Source organism: Eurytemora carolleeae, unplaced genomic scaffold (assembly GCF_000591075.1).
Source record: "Eurytemora carolleeae unplaced genomic scaffold, Eaff_2.0 scaffold771, whole genome shotgun sequence".
Lineage (NCBI taxonomy): Eukaryota > Metazoa > Arthropoda > Copepoda > Calanoida > Temoridae > Eurytemora > Eurytemora carolleeae.
The window spans coordinates 29,206-53,604 of record NW_019396658.1 but is presented as its reverse complement, the minus strand read 5'-3'; the positions used below and the strand labels follow the sequence as shown (position 1 = coordinate 53,604).

General features: G+C 34.0%; 5 protein-coding genes across 11 annotated transcripts in view; all 5 read left to right on the top strand.

Annotated features, from left to right (window-relative positions):
• Positions 1-4,304: 4,304 nt before the first annotated feature.
• LOC111707021 (activin receptor type-2A) lies at positions 4,305-10,190 on the top strand. The gene is made up of 12 exons (XM_023479999.1): positions 4,305-4,542; positions 4,668-4,719; positions 4,959-5,048; positions 5,550-5,961; positions 6,611-6,711; positions 6,841-7,068; positions 7,302-7,483; positions 7,703-8,031; positions 8,099-8,326; positions 8,532-8,595; positions 8,867-8,982; positions 9,253-10,190. Exons 4-12 carry the CDS (start codon positions 5,650-5,652, stop codon positions 9,376-9,378), a joined length of 1,686 nt encoding a protein of 561 aa, XP_023335767.1. The 5' UTR covers positions 4,305-4,542; positions 4,668-4,719; positions 4,959-5,048; positions 5,550-5,649; the 3' UTR covers positions 9,379-10,190.
• Positions 10,191-11,048: 858 nt separating this feature from the next.
• On the top strand, positions 11,049-13,690 carry LOC111707022 (ganglioside-induced differentiation-associated protein 1-like 1). The gene is made up of 6 exons (XM_023480000.1): positions 11,049-11,197; positions 12,009-12,145; positions 12,204-12,300; positions 12,406-12,701; positions 13,041-13,131; positions 13,310-13,690. The coding sequence occupies exons 1-6, from the start codon at positions 11,073-11,075 to the stop codon at positions 13,479-13,481; spliced, it is 918 nt and encodes a 305-aa protein (XP_023335768.1). The 5' UTR covers positions 11,049-11,072; the 3' UTR covers positions 13,482-13,690.
• LOC111707023 (protein shisa-5) lies at positions 13,684-19,272 on the top strand. Of its 4 annotated transcripts, none has more exons than XR_002766359.1 (8): positions 13,684-13,770; positions 14,129-14,237; positions 14,691-14,867; positions 15,741-15,797; positions 16,927-17,066; positions 17,395-17,436; positions 18,415-18,724; positions 18,957-19,272. XR_002766359.1 is itself a non-coding variant. In XM_023480002.1 (8 exons), the coding sequence occupies exons 1-7, from the start codon at positions 13,713-13,715 to the stop codon at positions 18,660-18,662; spliced, it is 831 nt and encodes a 276-aa protein (XP_023335770.1). In that variant the 5' UTR covers positions 13,684-13,712; the 3' UTR covers positions 18,663-18,691; positions 18,957-19,272. The 4 variants fall into 4 exon arrangements, 3 of the variants coding, with proteins under 3 accessions (XP_023335770.1, XP_023335769.1, XP_023335771.1); XM_023480002.1 differs by having other exon boundaries at positions 18,415-18,691; XM_023480001.1 differs by having other exon boundaries at positions 18,415-19,272.
• Positions 19,273-19,496: 224 nt separating this feature from the next.
• On the top strand, positions 19,497-21,724 carry LOC111707020 (ethylmalonyl-CoA decarboxylase). The gene is made up of 4 exons (XM_023479998.1): positions 19,497-20,173; positions 20,281-20,480; positions 20,856-21,114; positions 21,275-21,724. Exons 1-4 carry the CDS (start codon positions 19,870-19,872, stop codon positions 21,382-21,384), a joined length of 873 nt encoding a protein of 290 aa, XP_023335766.1. The 5' UTR covers positions 19,497-19,869; the 3' UTR covers positions 21,385-21,724.
• Positions 21,725-22,725: 1,001 nt separating this feature from the next.
• LOC111707018 (KICSTOR complex protein SZT2) overlaps positions 22,726-24,399 on the top strand; it is a 29,196-nt gene continuing 27,522 nt past the window's right edge. For 2 of the 4 annotated variants that reach the window (XM_023479995.1, XM_023479992.1), the window contains exons 1-2: positions 22,726-24,060; positions 24,180-24,357. In XM_023479995.1, the coding sequence (XP_023335763.1) occupies positions 23,213-24,060; positions 24,180-24,357 (1,026 nt within the window). In that variant the 5' untranslated portion in view covers positions 22,726-23,212. The remainder of the gene's footprint in view (positions 24,061-24,179; positions 24,358-24,399) is intronic. The other 2 variants (XM_023479994.1, XM_023479993.1) reach the window with 2 other exon arrangements.

Below are 24,399 nucleotides of genomic sequence, written 5' to 3'. Positions count from 1 at the left end.
GGTTTGAAGAGAATTGTCTGGAAGATCAGGGTTTGAAGAGAATTGGCTGGAAGATCAGGATTTGAAGAGAAATGTCTAGAAGATCAGGGCTTGAAGAGAATTTTCTGGAAGATCAGGGCTTGAAGAGAATTGTCTGGAAGATCAGGGTTTGAAGAGAATTGTCTGGAAGATCAGGATTTGAAGAGAAATGTCAAGAAAATCAGGGTTGGAAAAGAATCATCTGGAAAATCTGGGTTTGAAGAAAATTTTCTAGAAGAAAAGGGTATGTATGGAGAGAATTGTCAAGAAGATCAGGGTTGTAAGAGAATTGTCTAGAAGATCAGAGTTTGAAGAGAATTGCCTAGAAGATCAGAGTTTGAAGAGAATTGTTTAGTAGATCAGAGTTCGAAGCGAGTTGTCAAGAAGATCAGTGTTCGAAGAAAATTGTCTGGAAGATCAGGATAGAAAGAGATTTGTCTTGAAGATATAAAAATAAATGAAAAGATTTGTTTTTAAGATAGAAGAAGACAAAGGCAGAGAGGATGTAAAGATAGAAGTGAAGATAGAAGATGGAAGAAGTTAGGATATAAAGATGGGAGAAAATGAAGAGGTTGGATTAGGAAAGTAAAATTTAAATGAAAGTGAAAGAACTGGGTATAAACATGGAAGAAGAGAGGATATAAAAATGGAAGAAGAGAGGATGTAAAAAGCTGGAAGAAGAGAGGACATAAAGATCTGGAAGAAGAGAGGATATAAAGATGGAAGAGAGACTATAAAGATGGAAGAAGAGAGGATCTATACAGGTAGAGGAAGAGAGAATATAAAGATGGAGTAGAGAGGATATAAATTCATGGAAGTAGAGAGGACATAAAGATGGAAGTAGAGAGGATTTAAAGATGGAAGAAAAAAGGAAATAAAGATTTAAGAAAAGAGGATATAAAGATCTGGACGTCAAGAGGATTTAAAGACTGAAGAAGAGGGGATATAAATATGGAAGAAGATAGCTGATATAAAGATGGAAGTAAAAGAGGATTCGAAGATGGACTGAAGGCGAATAAAAAATGNCAAATTCTTAGACAAAATTAAACATTTTACATTTTCTTTAAAATAGATTTTCATGTTTTCCAGAACACCCTTTGTTTGTGTTGTAGGGAGAGACGGGAAAGTAAGTTTGAGAGAAGGAGTAGAGCGGGGCATATCCTAGCAAACTACGCATCTCTCTTTCTCTTAGTAGACCTTAGTCCCTACTGAACTGCTCTGTGACTACCTGAGTTGTATCGATCTTAAACCAAAACATATATTTTACATGTTGTGCAATCAGTTTTCTAGATCAGTTTTATTCAATTTTATTTAAATAGTATCAATATTTTTATTCCAGGATTAAAAATGTCTAGTATTCAACAACAGCGTGAAATTGTTGAGCAGTTGAGGAGGGAAGCAAGTATAAAAAGAATCTCTGTATCCCAGGCCATAGAGGATATCAAGGTAATCTTTCATAATTTTAGTACTTTCGGCTTATCCATGGAAAATAATACAATATGTTTTGTATCCCGGTTACCGATAATCCTAAGTCAGGTTTCCTCATCCTTGGAATTTATTAGAAGTTTATCCTGGAGAAGGAGAGCGAGGATTATCTGATGATCGGGTTCTCTAGTGAGAGAGCAAATCCCTTCAGGGAGAAGTCCTGGTCTTGTCGGATCATCTGAGGGTTAGAGTTCTTGTAGATTCAGTATCACGAGTATCACAGGACGTAGATAAACCTAGATTTCAGGATGTTTCGTTTTAACAATTAATATTGTAGAAAAATAGGTTTATTTAACGTCTCTTCTTAGTTTTTAGTTAAATTATTTAGTTAAATTTGTTTCTTCTGACCTAACTTTCTTTTTCTTTTAAGTTTGTCATGTTATTGTATTATTGTAAAGCACCAAAACTTTGTTTTTTTTAGTTGTTCTGTGTTAATTTCATTTAGTTTTGAGGCTGTACTGCATGCTTCATTTAGTTATATATAATGTGCTATGGAATCGACTTGTTAAAATTATGTTTTAATGTCACATATTTTCAGTTTTATTCTCCCTATCAGACCGGACTAATTATATTTTTTTTAACTATTAAACCAGAAAACCTGCATGGGGGAGGGGCATAAGGACTTCAACTTTTTCAACTTCCAAATAATTCCGGAATTTATGAAGATAACACATTCTTTCATTTTTTCAGTTTCTTTTTTCATGTTTTTGTTATTTTCGTTTGCTATTGTGTTATTAATTTGATCATCAAATAAAAAAAAAAACATTTTATTTCGGAACTTTCATCTTTTGGTCTAAATCAGCGGTGTTATTTTTTATATTCTGTAATTGTGACAAACTTTTTGCCTGCGCTGCATGTTTTATATATATATATATATATATAATTTAACATTAGAAAACATGTACGTGCCGATTTTATCAAGACTTTTCAAAAATGATCATCACGTAATATATTATTATTTTTCTGGGTAAACGGGTCAAAACATTTTTTTATTTTGATGAGCAAAATCAATATAAACATAAAAAGTATATTTTGGGGAAAATGTTTTTTTTTGGAAAAGATGTATTCTTGAAACCCCCCCTTTATGTACATAGTGTTAATTACTCTCCTGTTCAGAGGTATGTCTTGGAGCAGGAGGGGGAGGATTGTCTTATCCATGGTTTCCAGGGTAGAAATCATTCAAATCCCTTCAGGTTAATATTTTCGTTATCATTATCTTATCATTTCATTTTAAGAATCCTTGTCGAGAGAATTTAGGTATTTATTTATGCAGTCAAAACCAGAAAATTAATTGACAGTTAATCAGACAACTTTACATATATATCTCAGGTTCTTAGTTTGGTTTTGAGAGTCTTAGTTGGGTGGCATAAAATCGTAATTTAAAACCAAGCGCGGGTAAACAATGGGAATAACTATGAGTACCCTGGGAAACGCTGACTAATTTTATAATAAAGTCAATGATGTATGTATTCAAGGTATTATGTATTTATGTATGTTGCACTATCCTCAATATTGTGGTCTCAACAGCTCTCACTGCGCCTCATTAACAGTATTTAATCTTTAGTGTGTTTAAATATACGCATAAATGCGTCTTATATATACGGATGTATAGAAAGATAATAGATTTAACTAGCTTAGATGAGAGACACGTAGAGTCAATTCTTAATTCCGTTTTTTCTGTTTTAGTTTAAATTAGAGAAATGTAGAGGTTAAAAATATAATAAACCCTCTTTAAATTTAATTCTTTTATAACTTTTAATTCCTCGAATTTTTGCCAATTGAACTAATGATTAAGTTTCAGCAGAGTTTGCGGTGGTTTTCTTTCAAAGAAAATATGAAATATAAATTTGAAGGATTTCTATAGATGCATAGTTGTGGATTTTAACCCAACCTATAATATCAACCAAAAACTCAGAAACTACAAAAATTTGAAGGATCAATCATATAGATCTAGTTTCTAAAACTAAGTGTTACCTGTCCTAGAGAGATATATAATGAGATAATAGGATCCAAAACAAAAAGGTGTTGATTTTATTAGTTTATGATATTGAAATATATCAACTAATCTGGATAATGAAATCAACTACTTCACAGAAAAGGGGTTGATTTTATTAGTTCATGATATTGGAATATATCAACTAATCTGGATAATATAATCAACCATTGATTTTATTAGTTTATGATATTGGAATATATCAACTAATCTGGATAATGTTATCAACTATTGATTTTATTAGTTTATGATATTGGAATATATCAACTAATCTGGATAATGTTATCAACTATTGATTTTAACAGTTTATGATATTGGAATATATCAACTAATCTGGATAATGTAATCAACTATTTCAGGGAAAAATCTTCATGTTCTGTGTTGTGACGTATCCTGATGAGACGATCCCAACCCTTCTCCCGACTCCTCCGTCAGCTCTACCTGTATATTCGGAACCTTGTCCGTCTCAACTAAACTATATTCTTCTCAGTTCTGCACAATAATACTTTATTATTTACTATCTGTCTCACTAACTAGTTGTTATACATGTTTGCTTATTGCTTTAGTTGGATACATTTTTACAAATTCTTAGACAAAATTAAACATTTTACATTTTCTTTAAAATAGATTTTCATAATTTACAAAGAACCTTAAACAGGGTATTTTCAGGAAATATACACACCACTACATTTAGTATATAAGATGATGAGTAATGAAGATCATATTACTTTATTTTTACCTTTAAATATTGTTTTCTTGATTTTATCAAAGATTTAATAATGTTTATTTAATTTTTTGTTCAAGTAACAAAAATATAAATATACATTTAAAATCGTTTTCTATTTTTGAAAACTGCGTGAACTATTCATGTTTGATGAGGTTATCTTGTATACTAGATGTGAACTGTTTTCAGAATATTAGAATGTTATAAGAATCTGTTCTCTGGATACTAAGACCAAGTAAGGAATGTCCTGGAGCACCTACACCCCGTCAAATCCAACCTTGTTACCTAGAACATGTGACCCTGTCTGGTTCGGAGTTGACAAGTTAGTTCCACTTTTTTATTTTCATAAGTTTAGACACTCAACCTTAAAACATGAAACGTTTTTTTTATTTTACGGCCGATGTCTGATTTTAGTTCTCGTAGTTTTTAAATATTTTTTATGTTTAGACCAATAGATGAGGAGTCAATCCTAGCAAGGGAGGAGGCAGAACATGCCCAGGTTTCATTATGTTCTTATTCTTTGCAATCATAATTTGACATGAATATTAAAGTTTACCCCCAACCGCCACCACCCTCCTTGCTTCAATGTTTAATTTATCAAATGGACGAATGTATAAATTGCTTTCTCCAAGCTTCCTGATCAAAAAACGTCCAAGTTAGGATAAAACAAATACTCCTACAAATCTCAGCTTAGATTACCCAATCCAATTACAAAGACGGTCATACTGATCTTTGCAGGTTATGAGTAGAATCGCACAGAAGGGTTCCGATATAATTCCTATTGGTAAAACAAGTCCAGATACTCTACACGAACCAGAAGAGGAGGAGGTACCCTCAGAAATTCATTTTTATGATATGCCGTAACTGTATAATATAAAGATAAAGCAATAAAAACAATTTTATTTAAAACTCGAAATTAAAAGATTCCTTTATCTATAAATATAAAGTAGTAATCTATGCCTATCTGTTTGGATGTTTGATCGGTGGTCGAATTAAAAGAATTTGAGCGGCGGTTTAAATTTAAGTCGCGGCTTAAATATGGTTGGTTCCACTTAAAATTGTATCAAATGTTTCAAGATTTAAGACGGCGCTTAATTTAAACCGGGTTTTGGCGGATTTAAACCTCGGCTCAAATTCTTTAATGTCCATCACAGGACTTGGTTCGATTTGCCTACTAATCATAATTGGGGACCTCAGAATAACCACGAAATGTTAGAAGTCTGGTTTAAAAATTCAACATAAGTTTAGAATTTGAGTGGGTTAACTTACATCGAAAAATCCTGGCAAAGCTGGGTTCCCAAGCTAGTCATTTATAAACCTGTTTGTCAGGACGAGGACGAGGATAGTGAGAGTGATCACGAGGACGAGGATGATGAAGATGTAGATCTTGGAAACAATTTCGACCAGGAGGACAATAATCAGAATTAATATGTACTCACTTGTGAGAATTATAACAGGGGTGTTACTTCTGAGAATACACAGTTGTTTTACAGCTATAGTGCCCAACCTAGATACTCCGTCTAGGAAAACAGTTGAATGTGAATTCCATGACTCCGTGTGTGTGAAGAAAGATGAGAACAATCCGTCCTGTTATGGAACACGGAACTGTTATGATGAACCTGAAGCTGCCGGGAACCTAGAAGCGTTCTGCTTCACGGTTTGGCAGAATGGGACGGGTTCCGGAGCGGATACTTTTAAGATTAAGAAACAGGGTTGTCTCTTCAACCATGGAAGCTCTCAGGTACTAATAAATGATAATCTTTCGTCTTTATAAGCAGTGCTTCAAGAATTTATTATGTTTTGATGTTTATCCGCCTGAAATCTCAGATTGCAGGATTGACAGGGAATTTTTCTATTATTATTATCCAAATCCTTTATTCGTCCTTGTAAAAAGATTGATTCGAACCCGACCTGTACAAGAATTTCTTAAGGTTTTTACTTCTTCAAAAATATTACTCATTTTTGAGTTTTTTTACTGAAACTTTTTACATCTTGAATTAACTTATTTCCCAGTAGTCAGCACTTCAGATTTAGGCTTCATAAGTAAAAAACTGTTTTTAATATTTTATTTCAAAATTTTCCACTTGGCTCCGGATTTTATAGATCGATTGGTAAAATTGTCGTTTTTTATTCGGGTGCCCAGAAAATGGAACTTAATTTCATCAGACATCAAAGAATCTTTCATTGTGAGTATCTTCAAAAGAAGATAGAGAAAAAAAAACCGGCAAGAACAATCAGCAACTCTTAAGTCAACAAAATCATCCTCATAATAACTCTATGTGAGTTCCTGAGGATTAATCAACAATAAAGACAGAAAATCTCCTAAACGTATGTGGAGGGATTATATGTCTTTTTAAATGTGTAAACTGAAAGCTGTATTGTATGTATAGGAGCAGTGTAGGAACAGAACAGATTGTGTGGAGGAAGGAAGTGTGAATAAGAATCATATGTTTTGTTGTTGCACTGGAAACAGTTGTAACAGAGATTTCAGGTTTAATTTTCATTATCATTTTTATTCATCAACAAATGAGAGTTACGCGATGATGTGAAATTATTATAGCAATTTTAAGTTTTAACTAGCAACGTCTGACTATCTTAATTAGCAATTAATTTATTTAAGATGGGAACCTTTGACAATTGAGACGACAAGTCCTCCAATCCTTGCTCCCGCTCAACCATCAGGGAAGTTTTATCTTCTTCTTTACTCTGCAGTTCCCGTTCTAGTTCTACTAGTGATAGGACTAGCTGGAGCATATATATACAAGCAGAGGAAGAGTAGTCAGTTTAGTTCCTTGTCACAGAGTGAGGATGGTCCTGTTTCTCCTCCTACTCCGACCATAATCCACAGGTGAATCATTGAGTTTGTCATGTCTAGTTTCGACACACGCATTCTTTTCATTTTCTCATCTGAATCACCTCTGAAACCTCATCCGTGCTTCTTTTCTTTAAAAATAAAGGGTCAAATCTGGGGAATTTTGTAACAATCCGGGAATCAATAAGGTATTTGAAACAGAAATTATGTGGTTTGCAATCCTTTAGACTCATTGTATATTCTGTTATACTCAATATTAATCGTTTTAGGCCCGTACAGCTGCTTGAGATCAAGGCTCGCGGAAGGTTTGGAGCTGTATGGAAAGGGCATCTGGGCGGTGAACAGGTTGCTGTCAAGATTTTCCCTCTTCAGGATAAACAATCCTGGTTTGCTGAGCAGGAGATCTTCAACCTTCCTCAGATGTCTCATGAGAATATTCTCCGATTCATAGGTTTGTTTCATTCAATCTTTATCTTTAATACTCCTTTAATTATTTGACTGAATTGGAATTAACTTTTCTTCTTTAATTCAGAATTTCAATTTCATGCTTCTACGTTCAATTCTTTAGCAAATATTTTTCACTTCTTGCAGAAAAATTAATTAAAAACACAGAAATGTATTTAAAGTTCCACGAGTAATAAGATTTTTAAATATTATTCTTTGCAAAAAGGTGTGGATAGGAGAGGAGAGAGTCTACAACAGGAGTTCTGGTTAGTTACAGCTTTCCATGAGGGTGGTTCTCTTTGTGATTTCTTAAAGATGAACACCGTTAGCCTCGAGGAACTGAGTAAAATGTGTCTCGGTATTGCCGCTGGTCTCACTCATCTTCATACAGAGATTCCTAGTATCCGAGGTTCAGGAGTTAAACCCGCCATAGCACACAGAGATTTCAAATCCAAGAACGTTCTGGTAAGATCTGATATGGTGGCTTGCATTGGAGACTTCGGCCTTGCTCTTCAGTTTAAACCTAACGAAATAGTTGGGGATACACACGGACAGGTAAATAAATAATTTCCGTATTTATGATGTTTCAAAACCCTAGATCTTTTATTTTAATTTTACCTAGGTTGGAACCCGAAGATATATGGCCCCAGAGGTACTAGAGGGAGCGATTAACTTCTCTCGTGACGCATTTCTACGCATAGACATGTACGCATGTGGGTTGGTACTCTGGGAAGTATTGTCTAGGTGTAAAGATATCGGTCAGGTTGGACCCTACAAGCTCCCGTTCGAGGCTGAAACTACTCCTCATCCAACCCTGGAGGAGATTTCAGAACTGGTCGTTCATCAAAAGGTAGGCCAAGTAAACTTGCAAACCCTGAAGAGGTAGTGGTAGTATTCCGAGGAAGAATTGTTGTTTTTAATAGTGACAATGGATCAAAGTTTTTCTTTAAAACGTGGAGATATTTTTTGGATATTTAAACTGAGAAACATAAAATTAGTTCTATTTAAGCCATTTTTTGATGCGTTTAGTAGTTATAACCTATATGATTATATAGGTGAGACCAGATCTCCGGGAGATATGGAGAAAACATGAAGCTCTTTCCATCCTATGCGAAACAAGTGAGTTTCGTTTAATTCCTTGAATCAAAATAATAAGAGTTACATTAGTTAATTGAGTCATAAGGTCGCTTGATTGATTGATTAATTGATTGATTGATTGATTATTTGTTTAATAGCTTTATTGATATGGATTTATTGATTGAATGAATGGTTGAATAAATGTTTCTATGATTTACTAGTTGATAAATTTAAAGCTTGATTAATTGAATGATTGATTGACAACTTTATTGGTTTGATTGATTGATTGACAACTAATTTTTTATTGTCCTAGTTGATGAATGCTGGGATCATGACGCCGAGGCTCGTCTCTCTGCCTCCTGCGTACTGGAAAGATTGTCTCTAATGAAATCTGTCCTTACCAGTATGAACACTATCAACGAAGACCAGGTATTCAATTTAAAAATTTATTTCTATTTCCTGACATTTTAGATTATTTTAGTCAGCTAAAATTAATAGAATTATAATTGGTAATTTTGAAAAATATTATTCATTTTTGTATTGCTGCAAGTATGAAAAAATATAAGGCCACTTTTGAAAATGAGTTTCTACTCCAATTTGCTTTAATAAAACCTTGTAAAAATGGTGGCATTACGACAGATATACCTTTACCGCCCTATACCTATAGTTTTCCTGGATTAATGGCACTGTTCTGTTTAGGAAACCCGTTTACTCAGTCAGGAAACAATAAACAACAGTTATAACGTTCAAATCTCACAACCCAGCTCAGGAGACTTCATTCTTCAACCTTTTCATTCAGAGAATATTCTAGAAAACTCAGAGTAAATGCGGGAGAGATTGTTTTGAGAACTGAATAAACTCAAAGAACAAACTAGAGAACTCAGAGAATTACTTGATAACTTAAATATACTTCAGAACTCGGATACTATACGTTTTAAACGGAGAACATTTCAGATCTATCTTTAATGACATTCTAGATCTAACTTGGAGAATATTCTAGATCTGACTTGGAGAATATTCTAGATTTGACATGGAGAATATTCTAGGTCTAACTCGGGGAATATTCTTGATTTAACTCGGTGAATATTCTAGATCTAACTCGGAGAATATTCTAGATCTAACTTGGAGAATGTTCTAGATCTAACACGGAAAATATTCTAGATCTAACTCGGAGAATATTCTAGATCTAACCTGGAGAATTTTCTAGATCTAATACGGAAAATATTCTAGATCTAACTCGGAGAATATTCTAGATCTAACCTGGAGAATATTCTAGATCTAACCCGGAGATTGTACAATGAAATAAAGTGAAAATCTAACATACGTGAAATCAAATCTTTAATTATATCTCTGAACTGATGTTGGTTTAAGAAGTATTACCGAAATCAAAGAATAAATAAATATTTTGTCCCGAAATCTAATTTCAAAAAGATTATTTATATTTAAGTATTGTATGAATACTTCATGTTTTGAGATTGAATATTTTGCTTGAGTTGCATTGACGAAGCTACGTTGCTGACTATTAAAAGTTCAGTTTCACGACAAAAAAAAAACAGCTGCATTAAATAGATATCATTGTCCGCTAAACAACATTGATATATGAGTAAATCAGTACAAATAAATGTTTCTAAACTTGATTGTTAAAGAACCTTATTTACGAATTTAACTAATGCAAACTTTTCTCCACGTCTAATCTTCATAAAAGGGTGTATATTTGTATTAACGATTTTTTATGCTTTGGGGTAAAAATGAAAAATTGGACATCAAAAGACAAGTTTTCCCTCCTGTTAATTAATTTTGTACCCCAACATTTTTATGTTGTTCCTAATTATAATTTATTTTCCCCCATTCATAGAATAAAACCCTTAAAAAATTTTTCGCTCCGCGCAAATATACCTGACTTCTGGGGAAAAGGGATTTTTAAAAGAGGGAGGGAAATTATTTTCAAGAATATATACACCCCTACTTCTTTATTAGTATGACGGATTCAATTAAGAAATCAGGCGAAACTATGTTAAAAGGCATACAAACGTAATTCTTAATAATTCTTAACTTTGAGATATTGAATGAACTTTTGGTAAATTGGGCTGAATTAAATTTGTTTAAATTTAAAATCATTTAACTTATATTGGTATATATTTATATTTATTATTGCAGAGCTATATAATATTTGATTATAAGAATCTTGTAGTTATTTCTTGTCAGATTGATAAGAGAAATATTATACACTGAATCCATAAAAAATACTGCAACTTATTCCACTAAACTAGGACTACAGCGTTTAATTCTTGAATACAATTTTAAGATGTGAAAATTTAAAATTCTCAGGTTCTGACGTATGGCTCCCTTGTATATATTTCATCATCATTACATCACATTTTTTACGTAATTTATTTAATTTTTTCTTTCTTGAAGAAACATATGTATCGTAAGTAAAAAGACAAAATCAAAACTAATCGTGATTTGCTTCATGTTTTCTGAATAACAGTTATAAATTGTAATTAAACCATTTCAGAGAAATGGGTTTAAATCTTTATGTACACCCTGGATCTTATTCCTGTTGGTGTACCGAGGTACTGCTTCAGGAGCTCGGAGCAAAGCACACGGTACATGAAATTGATCTACACTCAGGAGCTCAGTACAGGTAGTTTGTATGAGATCAGAGGAAATAAGTACTCTACCCTGTACAGTATTGTCACGTTAGGCCTGTAGAGCCAGAAAACAAGTTATTAATAACTCTAGATTGCTTTCCGCCTAGAATTCAGACCTTTAGAAAAGAAAGAATGCTTCGGTCTTACTTGTAATGGAGGTTTGAATCTTAATATACGTTTGAGGTCATAAAACCTAAATGGGTGAGCCCGGTTTGGTATTTCTATGTTTTTTTTGTGCAAGGATTGTTGATAAGAAATTATTAAACTAACTGTTGAGCTGGTGTGAATACAACCCTTACCCCTTACTCTAAATATTCTGACATCCTTGAATCTTTATTGTCAATGGATTATCTTTTTTACACTTGTATAATATTTTATCGAAAAGAGAGATTGGATTCTCTTGACTTATACTTTTGAAACACACTCTTGATATCAAAACTTGATCATATCATATCGGATCAAGTGCTTCCCGTGTTCTTAGATAATCTCGTTTTTATATTTCTTCTAATAATTTCTTCTTCTCTTTCTGGAATACTAGCGTACTCTAGAAATATAAAAAATGTTATTAAATCAGGAAAAGAAAAGTACAGTTCACGCCGATAAAGTACTTTATTGTCAAATGATAGTTCAAAGAATTATTGAAGTTATTAGGGTAATTATACTTGTAGATTTGTCATCAGGGTTCCAGATAGGAGCATAGAGATGACGTCTTTTTGTATCCAGCATTTACTCATAGATTTCTCATTCCTGCTGTTTTGGTATTTTATCATATAATAATATGTTGTGCTTACTTTGAAACTTCAGCCCCGAGTTCCTTGCTCTCAGCGAGAGAGGCAATGTGCCGGTTCTCAAAATTGAAGAAGTAACCCTTGTCGGAGCTCCGAGAATCAGAGAATATCTTAAAACAACCGAACCATATTCAATGAGAGATGTATTCAAAGGTTAATATTTATAGTTATGAACCTCCAATTATTTCTTTTATGCAATCTTTTTTTGCAGGAAAAAGTGAGGCATATCTTGATAAACTTGATTCTGTTCCTGTTGGTCACATGACATATGGTCTTGCATTCCATCTCGAGTTATCAAAAGTTCTCAGGCATGGATATTCACTAAATTAATGTTTTAACCTTAAAGTTTTTTTATTGACATTTATAATTATTTGTAAACAAAGAAACTGAGTCATCCTGTTCCAACTTCTAAGGTACCCATACAGTAATGGAGACTACCCAGAGATGGCACGGGAGTATGTTTTAAACCGCGGAGCAAGGTTGCAAGAAGCTGCACTTAATTCTTCGGACCCAGCTGTAACCCAGTCCCTACTAGAGTACGGAGAGGAGCACCAGAAGAATATATCCCGCTACGTCAACTACGACGAATATAACTCTGTTCTCCGAAGCGTATCCGCAGTCTTGGACTTCTTTGAGGCGGAACTGGGGAAGCCGGATGCAAGCTTATGGTTAGGCGGACACATATTCGGCTCAGCAGATATTTTACTCGGTAATATATTTTTTGCTTAACCCGTCAAATCAAATCAAACCCGTTCTTAAATTCATTGTATTTTCAAACATATCTGAAGTTTGGACCCTCATTGCATGGTAAAATGGATCCGGATCCAAAGTTTTTAGAGTTAATCAAGTTTGCACTCCTAAAACACTAAATTTTATATTTTTTTGCAAAGGTTCTTTAAAAAATATAACAAATTTAAACAGAAAATATTGGTATCAGTAAAGGATACTTTTTAAGACACTCGAATAATTGAATTAAATAGCAGTTTGTCGAGTTTACTACCACTTGATTTGATTTTGCAGATCTCGATATTAATTGATTACGTATCAGGACTACTCCTGCATCGTATCTGGCAGATCGGTCTGGAATTAGAGATGTTTACTGACGGTGTTAGACCTCATCTTACAGTTTACTACGATAGGTCAGTTCTCTAGGTTATGATCAACACTAAATCTAAAAATATTAGTTTTTATTTGCTTTTTACTAATATTAAAAAATACGTCTTCAACTAAAGTATGAAATATCTATTTTTTTTTCTAATTTTAAAAGAAGCAATTTTATTATCAATTAATTTAGAACATCATGATATTCTTGTTAAGGATAAAGAAGCGTCCAAGTTTCTGCCGCGTGACGAGATGGTCCGAAGAGACCCGAGAGATTATCTTGAAGACGACCGAGGACAAGTTTGTCGAGAATGCCAAGGTCGGAGTCGGAATGATGTTGCTCATGGGAGGGTTGTATGTTGGGAAAAAAATCTTTGCAAAAAAGTAGATAGTACTCTCTTCAAATGCAACAAAGGTTGAAAAAAAACAGCATCGATACTAAAAATTATTATCCAAAGTCCTCTCCAATTTTCAATTCCATTAAATCCCTTGTTTAATATGACTGTGATACTCATTAGAAAATTTGGTTTTAGCATTTAATAGAGTTCTAAGTTAAAATACAGAAACTGTAAAACAGACTATTTAATAATCATATAGTTTGTAAAACTTATTTCAGAAAATGTTACAATGGCTTTTTCGTATTCTTCTACTTTTCATCTTTAGCGTAGACAATTCAGGTAAAGGAATTGAGTCTTTGCCACAAACTTTGAATTTATAATCTTTGGATTCCAATGTCGTAGACCTTAGATATTTCAAACTATGAATTCTGTTAGATCAAATGATATAAGTTTGAAATATCAAAGATGTACGACATTGGGTTCCAAAGATATAGGGATTATAAATTCAGAGTTTGTGGCAACGACTCAATTCCTTTGTAACTTTTCGTAGATGGTGCTTCTCCCCCCCCCCCCCTCCGTATAAGTCGGTAGCATATTTAAAACTAATAAAAGGATTTTTTTGGGGGGGGGAGGGGGAGGCGGAATATGTAGTTTTTTAATTTTGCCTTCCATGTTATTTATCCAATTGTTTTTCTAGAGGCGGAAACCTGTAAGAAGGAAGTATTTGGAGTTACAACTTATAAATCCTGCCCCGAATCTGATGATCCAGCTTCTTATAAATACTGTTGTGGACCTTCTTGGGGCAGGTGATGTTCACTACGATTAACTTTAAACTGACTAACAAGAGCTGGAAACTGTTTAAATGGATAAGAGAGTTTTCCTTCTTTTATGATTCAGACTAGTTCCTTCCTTCCTGATTATAATAGAATAATTATCCGATCTAAGAAAAGCACATTGCGTTCATTAAAAAGGTTCCAGATCAGAGGTCAAAAATTGTGTAGAAGCGTGGAATATCTAAAAGAAATAGACAAGAAATTATCTTACTCCTTCAGACGTCTAAAACTATGTGTAACTTCTTGATCCTATGATTCACAATAAAAATGTTTGACCTCTGGAAAAACTACGAAACAAGGCATTTAATAGCTGCTAAAGTCCTTAAATAAAAATGTTTGACCTCTGGAAAAACTACGAAACAAGGAATTTAATAGCTGGTAAAGTCCTTAAATAAAAATGAATGCTTTAGTAATATTAATTTATAGGTTTTGCTGTGACAAGCCTCTCAGGGAAAATAAAGTGATATTGGAGTTCGGACCCACGACGGAGGTGGAGCAGGGAACGGATCTTAACCTCGATGGTGACCTTGAAGGGAAGAAGGACAGCCATAAAGAAGAGAAGGTGGTCACTGTCGGCCAGCTCTTTGAGAACACTATAGAAGGGTAAGCTTAGCAAGATATGGTTTATAAAAAGAATTTGTAAAATAAAATAAAACCTAGTTTCGAAGTGCGCGTTACATTTCATAGATGCCCTTTGACATAAATGGCCTTATATTGGGCAACTTGGTATTGGTAGGGTATAGTGCCTTGGGGGCCTGAGAAGGTGAGTTTTCTCGAAGATTTTTTTCCTATTAAATGTCTCTAAGATGGAACACCGTTTCGAACATAGGTTTTGTTTTTTAGCACGTTGTTTAATTCCTCGCATTCTTTCATATTTTTTATTATATCATATCTGATCGGTTCCATAGTAGTAAAGCTATCATGTAAGAATTCCCATTATTACACGGTTCAGGAGGAACAATTTTAATATTGTTCGCTTCCTTGCGTTTAAGAATGCTTATTATTACACTGTAGGTGTAGAATTTTCATTCTTTAACGCTCAGACCGTGTAAGAATGGAAATTATTACACGGTCAGAGCGTGAAAGAATGTATATTCTTACACGCTCCAAGCATTAAAGAATGGAAATTCTTACACTAGTTGAAGAATATTCATTCTTACACGCTCCTTATATTGATCTTTTAAGTATAGNATTATATTGCTTTTAATTATCATAATACCTCTTTTTACTTTTTTTTATATATATATGTAATTGTATTTTTTTATAATTTTATTAATTACTTAATTTTTTTCTAAAAATAAAAAACTTTTGGTTCAGTTTTTTTTTGTATTTCAACACTTTTTTCGGTCTTGGATTCAGAATGGTTAATAAACTCTGTAAATAGTTTTAATAATTTCAAAAATGTATACACGGATTCAACCCCTGACCGGTTCAAAGCTCGATGTCAATATTCTAACACATTTTCTGTTTGAAAAGGAAGAAGAAAGCGATATTCAGAGATTTTGATGAGGACTTTGACGACGACTTTGAAGGGTAAGAGAAAAGAGAAAGGAAAAAGTTTTTATTTTTAAGAAATATTTTAAACTCAATCAATTTCCTTTCGAAGAATGCTTCTAAGTGAATCCAACCTTGCTCCGGAGAATTTTTCAAACTGAATCGATTATCGAACCTTGCTCCGGAGAATGTTTTAAACTGAACCTTACATTGCTCCGGAGAATGTTTAAAACTGAATCCAACCATGCGCAGGAGAATTTTTAAAACTGAATTCATTCTTGCTCCGAGAATGATAACAGAATGCATATTTGTTTTGCTTGGTTTCCTTAATTATCTCGTTTTATTTTCTAAATTTGAATAAAGGAACTGAGTTTTTGTCAAACACTCAAATTTTCTAATCCCTATATTTTTGCAACCTGGTGGTGTAAACGTAAACCTTCAAAATCTCAAATTTAGATTATTTGATCTAACAGAATTTATATTTTGAAATATCAAAGAACATTAGCGTAATTTGTCATATTGGGAATAGAAAATCGGAGTTTGTGGGAAAACTCGGTTTCTTCTTAAAATACATATTGCTTTTAAATTTCTCTATAATGTAAAAGCATATTTATAAGAGTACTTCCAACGTCTATCACGACTGCTTTTACCTCAACATTATCCCATTTGTTTCTTATGATTCAGATGATTCGGAAGTCGTAAATATCCGGAACTTCTGAGTTCGGAAATAAATCGGAACTTCTTGAATTCCGGAAACCGAGACAAATAAATTCTGCGTTCTTTGGGCCTATTGGTTATGGAATTTTCAAATTTTTTTAATATTTTTTTTTAGAAAATTAAAATATCACAATTACATTTTTATAATATGCATGGTAGTAAAAGGCACAACTAGAGGTTGGGATAAAGTAAAGATAGATATCTCAGACATACAGAAAAAATGGTCATTGCACTTCAGCATATTTTATCATTTTTTACCAAAAACCACCCTTCTTATTATAATTCCGTCAATATGTTTTAATCGATGTAACCTAACTTTGGTCCCTACACAGTTTTAGATCTGAACACACTTGTCTTGTCTTGTTTCCTTTAGTTGATGAATGAATATGCATGATATGATCAGGCTAGGTTTAATTTTTAAGAACTTTATCTCCATTTTGCAATATTTTAGTATTGCAAAGTTGATCGGTATTGTGGTGGGTAGTCTCTTTGTTATTGCATTCCTAATCCTGGTTGGATGTTGCTGTATACCCTGCTGTTTCCTAGCTAAGAGAAGGAAAAGAACCAGAGGGATGGTTCATAATCCTGCAGGTTCGTTCTTCTATACTTTCATAGGAATATTTGGGTTTTTTGTGATAATTATTAATGATAATGATATAATGATATAATGATAGTGATATAATGATATAATGATATAATGATATAATAATAATAATGATATAATAATATAATAATAATAATGATAATGATAATGTAATCATTTTCAAAATTCCGCCCCCCCCCCTTCCCGACCCCTCCTTTGTTATTCCTTCTAATTTTTGAAATTCTTTAAAAATTAAGATTTGTTAACACTATAACGTTGAGCGGATTGTTCGGACTTTGTACATTTAGAGAATTTTTGACATATGTTCATGTTTAGGAACCCAGCTAGCCCAGGCCTTATATCCTACCCAACCACGAGGTAATCACGTGATTCATGTTTAAATACTTGTCTGGACTAGATACAGAGGGTGTACATATTTACATATCTTTGTCTAGTCTAGTTACATTTGGTTTACATATTTACATATCCCTGTCTAGTCTGGTTACAGTGGGTTTACATATTTACATATCCCTGTCTAGTCTGTGAACATTGGGTTTACATATTCACATATTCTGATCTAGTCTGTGTACAGTGGGTTTACATATTCACATATTCTGGTCTAGTCTGTGTACAGTGGGTTTACATATTTACATATCCCTGTCTAGTCTGTGTACAGAGGGTTTACATATTTACATATCCCTGTCTAGTCTGGTTACAGAGGGTTTATATATTTACATATCCCTGTCTAGTCTGTGTACAGAGAGTTTACATATTTACATATTCTGGTCTAGTCTGTGTACAGTGGGTTTAAATATTCACATATTCTGGTCTAGTCTGTGAACATTGGGTTTACATATTTACATATCCCTGTCTAGTCTGTGAACATTGGTTTTAGATATTTACATATCCCTGTCTAGTCTGTGTACAGTGGGTTTACATATTCACTATTGTGTTAAATTAATAAACTTCAACAATAAAAAGATAAAGGTCTTATACGGTGCGTAGTGGAAGTTTTGCTCTGTAAACAAGGTTCTCATAGCCTACTCAAAAGCTTCAAAAATAATTTAGAACTTTCCTTTTCGTTATTTTTCAATACTTTTAACAATTCATGCAAACTGGAAATTTCGTTCATACTTTTACCGATTACTGAATCAGAGGCCGAATTTAAAGAATTTGAGCCGCGGCTCAAATATGGTTCATTGCACTTCAAATTGTATCAAATGTTTCAAGATGCGCTCAATTGAAACCGGTTTTTGGCGGATTTGAGACGCGGCTCAAATTCATTGAATTCGGACTCTGGACTTAATATTAATTGGACAAAATTAGACATAAGAATACGTTACTTTTTCTTTTCAGGAGCTCTTATTCAATCTCGTCCTCAGCCTCAACCCTATCCGTACACACAGCATCCAGCATATCCTCAGTATCCTCCACAGCCCACAGGATATTTACCTCAACCCTGCACTGATGTTGGAGGTCCACCTCCTGGTTATCCGGCCCAACCTCCTCCATATCCTGGACCTCCGAGTACTCCTCAACCTCACTCTGGACCTACTCAATCCTACTCAGAGAAGCAGCCTGCCTTTAATCCTAATTCATCCTAACCAACCACAGATTAAACAAGATTGAACAGGAGATGTCTTTGCTATGTTAAATCTGCATCTTAGTGCTTGATAACTTTAAAGCATACAATAACAATAACAAACTGTTAGCTATAATAAGTCAATAACACACAGCTTTAATTTGTTGGGGACCCTCTCTAAATTAGTTAAAAATGGTTTCGTATGAAAGGATTGAATTAAAATTTGGTTTTCATTTGTAATCTGCAATACTTCTCCTGAGATATCCGAGATATTTAACAGCGTATGCTTTAAGGTTATCATATACAAACTTTCTAGAACTAATGCTGAAGAAACATTTTGTCTAATATATGACACCTCTTGCTTAATGCTTGTATGGCCTCAAATTTATGATTAAAAAGCGCACAATTTTGTTCAAATTACAGACCGTGATTTTAGTATTTTACCGTCCGATAAACAATCTTTATAATATAACCAATGGTTGAAGATATATTTTAAAAAATGGATTATTTGTTCTGGTGTACCTCGTGTACCTAATTCAGGGGCGGTTACAAGGGGGGGGACATTCGCCCCCCCTGAATTTGGAATTTTTTTGTTCCTATTTTCAGAATAGCTTCTCAATAGCATGCTTAAGGGAAAGAAACCCTAGTGCAAAACAGGAAAAATATCTGTCTTAATAAACTATAATGTGTGAAAAGTTATAAATCTAGTTTTTTAGTCTTAAGTCATTAATTTTGACTCTTTTTGAGTCTTATAAAGAAAAAAAAATTTCGCTTAAGGCAACGCTTGGTTCCCAAGCTAGTATGTTATATATCTTCAAATAATGCTAAGGCAAGGTATTATTAAATAAAGTGTTCCTAAAAAATCTTGCCCCCCCCCCCTCACTTAAATCCTGTATCCGCCCCTGACCTAATTCTTGATTATCCTGCTTTGTAACATTGATAATTCTCTAGTCTTTCATAGTCTAGATATATAGATGATGATTTTACCTAATATTACAATTTGTATTTTGTATTTTGTAGCGTATATATTATTATTATTATCTTGTGATGCGCTAAGGTCGAGCTTGATTTACGTCTTATCTACTTACTTTATTGATCTTAATGAGAATAAACTCATGTGATTAGAATAGAAGAAAACTATTTTGCTCTACTTATTTTTACACTCAAATACAGAGGTATTATTTATATAATATTGATATAATTAGACATATATATTTTCAGAGAGGAATATGTGGGGAAGAAGTATTAGAAGAGCTTACCACACACAACCACTGACTCCGATATCGGAGATCAAAACTGAACTTGCAAAACTATCCGGAGGTTCTATAACACTCTCAAAGAACGAAAGTTCGGGTATCGCGGAGCTTGTTTTAAACTATCCCGAGAGTTACAACGCACTAACTGGGTCTATGATGGTTGAGTTGGATGAAACTCTTGAGGAACTGGGAACCTGGAAAACCGGAAAAGGAATTCTTCTGTCCGGAGCGAAAAATCCAGCAAATTATTTCTGTTCCGGAGGACATCTAACTACAGGTACTGAGGAGTAAGATTAATTCTTCAATTTGTCAAATTTGTATTCTCAGGAACAAGTTTGAACTTTTCCCTTCTCTAAAGTTAAATTTACACCTCCCCGGGATAAGTTAAGAGCGGAGACAGTCCTGAGAAAGGGTTCCGAATGTCCGTTTTGATGAACCATGTGAGTAGGAAGCTACAGAACCTACCCCTGGTGACGGTTAGTGTACTGGAGGGACCTGCCCTAGGGGGAGGAGCAGAGCTTGCCACAACAACAGATCATCGTTTAGCAACTAGCTCAGCGTTTGTAGCTTTTGTTCAAACCAAGGGAAAATAAAACTTACTCTTTAGCTTTTATGCTAGATTGAAGTCTTCAAAATGGCCAAAAATGGGTTTTACGCTTTTAATCTCTTATTTTTATTGTTTACTAATAAAAGTACCCGACACCGCATATTATAAATTTTGTACTTATCGGGGGACGAAGACCTTTTGTGTGAAAACTTTCAAGCTGCGGTTTTATTGTTAACCGAAGGGGCAACTATATCATTTTATACTTATTACATGTCCATGTGTTACGAGTTTACTTGCTGATGGTGTCCAACATAGCTTTTTATCAACTTAATGACATATATTATATTGCTTTTACAATAAGATAAAAATGAAAACAAAGTAGTTATTATGTCAAGTTTTTATTTCAATAAAGATGGGTTTGTGTACCGGGTTCGGGGGAGGAGGATTACTAGTAAACCTTGTCGGATACAACCGTGCTCTAGATCTTATTATATCTGGCAGGAAACTACGAGCGGAGGAAGGGTTGAGATTAGGATACTTTGATGCGGACGTATCTGAAGGAAGAGGAGTAGAGGACGGATTAGAATGGTTGGAGAGAAGAACAAAACATTGTACTCCACTAGTTATAAAGAATACTAAAGCTGTTCTGCGGCAAAGACTAAGTATTCCAGGTAAGAAACAAAAAAAATTACTGAACTGTACTATTATTACTGTTTTGTACCTTACCGTACGATGCTTAAATGTACTGTACAATGCACTGCTGTAATGTACATGTACAAGGTACATTCAATGTTATCTATATATTCACTATTCATATATCTTCTGTTATAGATGAGTATACGGGAATATCCTCGGATGAGTATGAGAGTAGACTGTTTGCAGAACTATGGTACGGAGAAGCTCATAGATCCGCCCTCGGACAGAACATAAAACACAAATAATTAGTTTAACACTTCATTAAAATATTATTTTTAGAGAGCTCGCATCTCAAAAAGATGAAGAAAAAAATTAAAAGACCATAGATATCAATATGTATCTTTACTCTTCAGTGGATTGAAACCATTGGCCCCACATAGTAACTATAATACATTATACAAAGAAATTTGTCCTTCTCCATCAAGAAATTTTGGTTTACGGTTTCATTTCTTAACATATTCCTTGATATTGAGTTGTGAGGCTCTAATTTTTAAAAACTCCAATCATTATATAATGAGTTTGTAGAATAACGGTGCTGTTTCAACAACATACTGGCTGTGATTTAGTCTTATTTAATGAAACGACGTATGTTTTATAAGTTGTGCGAAACATTTTTAAAGGTACTGCTAGACGTCTGAGCCCTGTGATTTTTTTTTCAAAGCTTACTGTATTCATCCCGGTTGTCTTCCTCTTAAGGACTTTATTCATAAAACTTTTTATTTCTATGTAATCCGCCTTTTCCTGGAGGTTGTTTAGCTCCGTTGGCACAGCACGGGAATGTTTTTAATACCAACCAGGGAAAGGGGACACTTGGGATGCTCGATACACCAAAAGTTAGTGCCAAAAACTTTACAAACTTTGACATGATCTAAAATGCATTCGAGGATAATAATATTGACACAGCACTAGTCTACAATAGTGTTGGCAGAACGAGGAAATGTCAGAGCAGAAAAAAATTCAAAAAACCCAACAAACAGTCAAACTAATTCAAGGCTTCTTAGTTGATGATTATTGATAAGTTTGACATCTGCTATGATGCTACAAACAAAGTTGTAAAGCAAGGTTTGAAAAATGGCAAAGATTTGGACAACATTTGCTCCAAAGAGATCCTAGGAGAAGATACTTTTTTATTGCTGAAATCAGTGCTTAGGATCCATTTAATTTTGATGCGGATCCGGATCCGCATTGGAAAAAAATGGATCCGGTTTCAGGTCATTTCTTTAAGATTTACTGAATTTTTTTAACAAAAAATAATTTTCAAGTTTTTTTTCGCTTGTTTTTATCCTAAAACTTAGAAACTATTCAGAAATGAGGAAATTTATCTACAGACTTAAACTTTATCCAATTAAGCGTGGTCTAGAGGTTGGGTAACATTAAAAAGCCAAAGGAGGGTAAGTCTTTATTGTAAGGGTCCTTAGGGTTTTTATTTTTTTAATCTATATTTCAGCCAGTGCTTAGGATCCGGATCCGTTGGATCCGCAAGATTTTGGCTTCCTGCGGATCCGAGTAAAAAAATTTTTTTTGCAGTTTTTGGTTTATATTTTACCCCTTGGATCCGGATCCGTGGATCTGCATATTTTTTCGGATCAGGATCCGGATCCAGGAAGCCAAAATCTTGCGGATCCAATGGATCCGGATCCGGATCCTAAGCACTGGCTGAAATATAGATTACAACAATAAAAACCCTCAAGGACCCTTTCTACAATAAAGACTTACCCTCCTTTGACTTGTAATGTTACCCAACCTCTAGAACACGCTTAAATGAATAAAGTTTAAGTCTGTAGATAAGATATTTATTGATTATAAATCTACATTCGTAGTCTGTAGATAAGATATTTAGGCTGTGACAAGCATCGTTAACGGGATCCGGGAGAAAGCTAATTGCATCCAACATATTATCTGATCGACATTAGCTGGTAAGAAAATTGAACCGGTATAACTATAGTGAACTAAAATAAAATAATGAAGGGCTGAGACGTCTAAAAGTACCTTAAAAAAATGTTCTCAAAACTTATTGAACTTCCCTCGTATGTTAAAGTTTATAATTACAGACAAAATGTATAATATGATATAATGTCGGAAGGAGATGTGGGAGATGTGGTAAGGATTATGCAAAAGGAAGAGGAGAATGGAAAGGAAGAAATGCCTTTTCCCGTAAAAAGAAAAGAATATGATGATAAAATTTTCACTCAGAACGATCTAGAAACTCGAGAACTAAAACAAAATGTTGATGGTATTGAAGATATTGAAAATGAAAACAATTATAAGGAAGAGGAAGATAGTCTGAACAAGGTAGAAGAAGACCAAGACATAGTAGAGGATGATAACAATGATAAGGAAGATGAAGACCAAGACATAGTAGAGGATGATAACAATGATAAGGAAGATGAAGACCAAGACAAGGTACAGGATGATAACAATGATAAGGAAGATGAAGACCTGGACAAGGTAGAGTGTTATAACAATGATAAGGAAGATGAAGACCAAGACAAGGTACAGGATGATAACAATGATAAGGAAGATGAAGACCTGGACAAGGTAGAGTGTTATAACAATGATAAGAAAGATGAAGACCAAGACAAGCTGGAGGATGAAGAGGATGAGAATCATGACAGGAATGAAGAGTATGATTGCTTTGAGAAAGAAGTCGATGAAGAAAAAGAGGTGAATGAGGAGAGTAATAATCATGAGACGGAAAGTGACGAGGAGGGAAGGGAAGAGGATCCTGGCAAGAAGAATGAGCAAGGTATGGAAGAGAGTTTGGACCAGGAGGGAGTAAACCATGAGAAGGGGGATAGCGATGGAGAGAAAGAGATGAAAGATGATGATATCTGGAGAGACGATAACTCAAACCCTGAGAATCAAGAAGTTGAAGTTTTGACAGCAGACAGGATATTTCTAATCATGAAGAAAGAATACAGGTCAACTAATGAAATGTTGGAAAATTATGTCTTGTGACACGATTGCTACACTTTTATTGAATCACTGTGTCAATCTTTTTTGTAAAAATATTTAAATGTGAATTTAACTTATATTTTAGATTATCTCGAAATACACGTGCACTCTGGTATTTCTACCACATGAACACAGTGATTGACGTGCAGAACAGACAAGAGCTCTCCCAGTTCACCGGAGACCTGGAGGTCGTCTCCGTAATGCCGGAGGAACCGGTTCCTGCAGAGTGGGATTGGGACACAGGACACTTGTACAAATATAAGGTAGAACATGAGAAAGCAAAGGTTATGTATTCTAAAGCGTAC

What these genes read in the sequence shown, in the direction of transcription:
- LOC111707021 (XM_023479999.1), top strand. Translation starts at nt 5,650, where the DNA reads ATGTACTCACTTGTGAGAATTATAACAGGGGTGTTACTTCTGAGAATA. An exon ending in TTCCATCCTATGCGAAACAA is followed by an intron (nt 8,596 to 8,866) that starts GTGAGTTTCGTT and finishes TTATTGTCCTAG; the next exon opens with TTGATGAATGCTGGGATCAT. An exon ending in ACACTATCAACGAAGACCAG is followed by an intron (nt 8,983 to 9,252) that starts GTATTCAATTTA and finishes TGTTCTGTTTAG; the next exon opens with GAAACCCGTTTACTCAGTCA.
- LOC111707020 (XM_023479998.1), top strand. Translation starts at nt 19,870, where the DNA reads ATGTGGGGAAGAAGTATTAGAAGAGCTTACCACACACAACCACTGACT. An exon ending in TAGCTTTTGTTCAAACCAAG is followed by an intron (nt 20,481 to 20,855) that starts GGAAAATAAAAC and finishes ATTTCAATAAAG; the next exon opens with ATGGGTTTGTGTACCGGGTT. An exon ending in GCAAAGACTAAGTATTCCAG is followed by an intron (nt 21,115 to 21,274) that starts GTAAGAAACAAA and finishes CTTCTGTTATAG; the next exon opens with ATGAGTATACGGGAATATCC.
- LOC111707022 (XM_023480000.1), top strand. Translation starts at nt 11,073, where the DNA reads ATGGGTTTAAATCTTTATGTACACCCTGGATCTTATTCCTGTTGGTGT. An exon ending in AATGAGAGATGTATTCAAAG is followed by an intron (nt 12,146 to 12,203) that starts GTTAATATTTAT and finishes CTTTTTTTGCAG; the next exon opens with GAAAAAGTGAGGCATATCTT. An exon ending in CTTACAGTTTACTACGATAG is followed by an intron (nt 13,132 to 13,309) that starts GTCAGTTCTCTA and finishes ATTCTTGTTAAG; the next exon opens with GATAAAGAAGCGTCCAAGTT.
- LOC111707023 (XM_023480002.1), top strand. Translation starts at nt 13,713, where the DNA reads ATGTTACAATGGCTTTTTCGTATTCTTCTACTTTTCATCTTTAGCGTA. An exon ending in TGTGGACCTTCTTGGGGCAG is followed by an intron (nt 14,238 to 14,690) that starts GTGATGTTCACT and finishes ATTAATTTATAG; the next exon opens with GTTTTGCTGTGACAAGCCTC. An exon ending in TTTGACGACGACTTTGAAGG is followed by an intron (nt 15,798 to 16,926) that starts GTAAGAGAAAAG and finishes GCAATATTTTAG; the next exon opens with TATTGCAAAGTTGATCGGTA.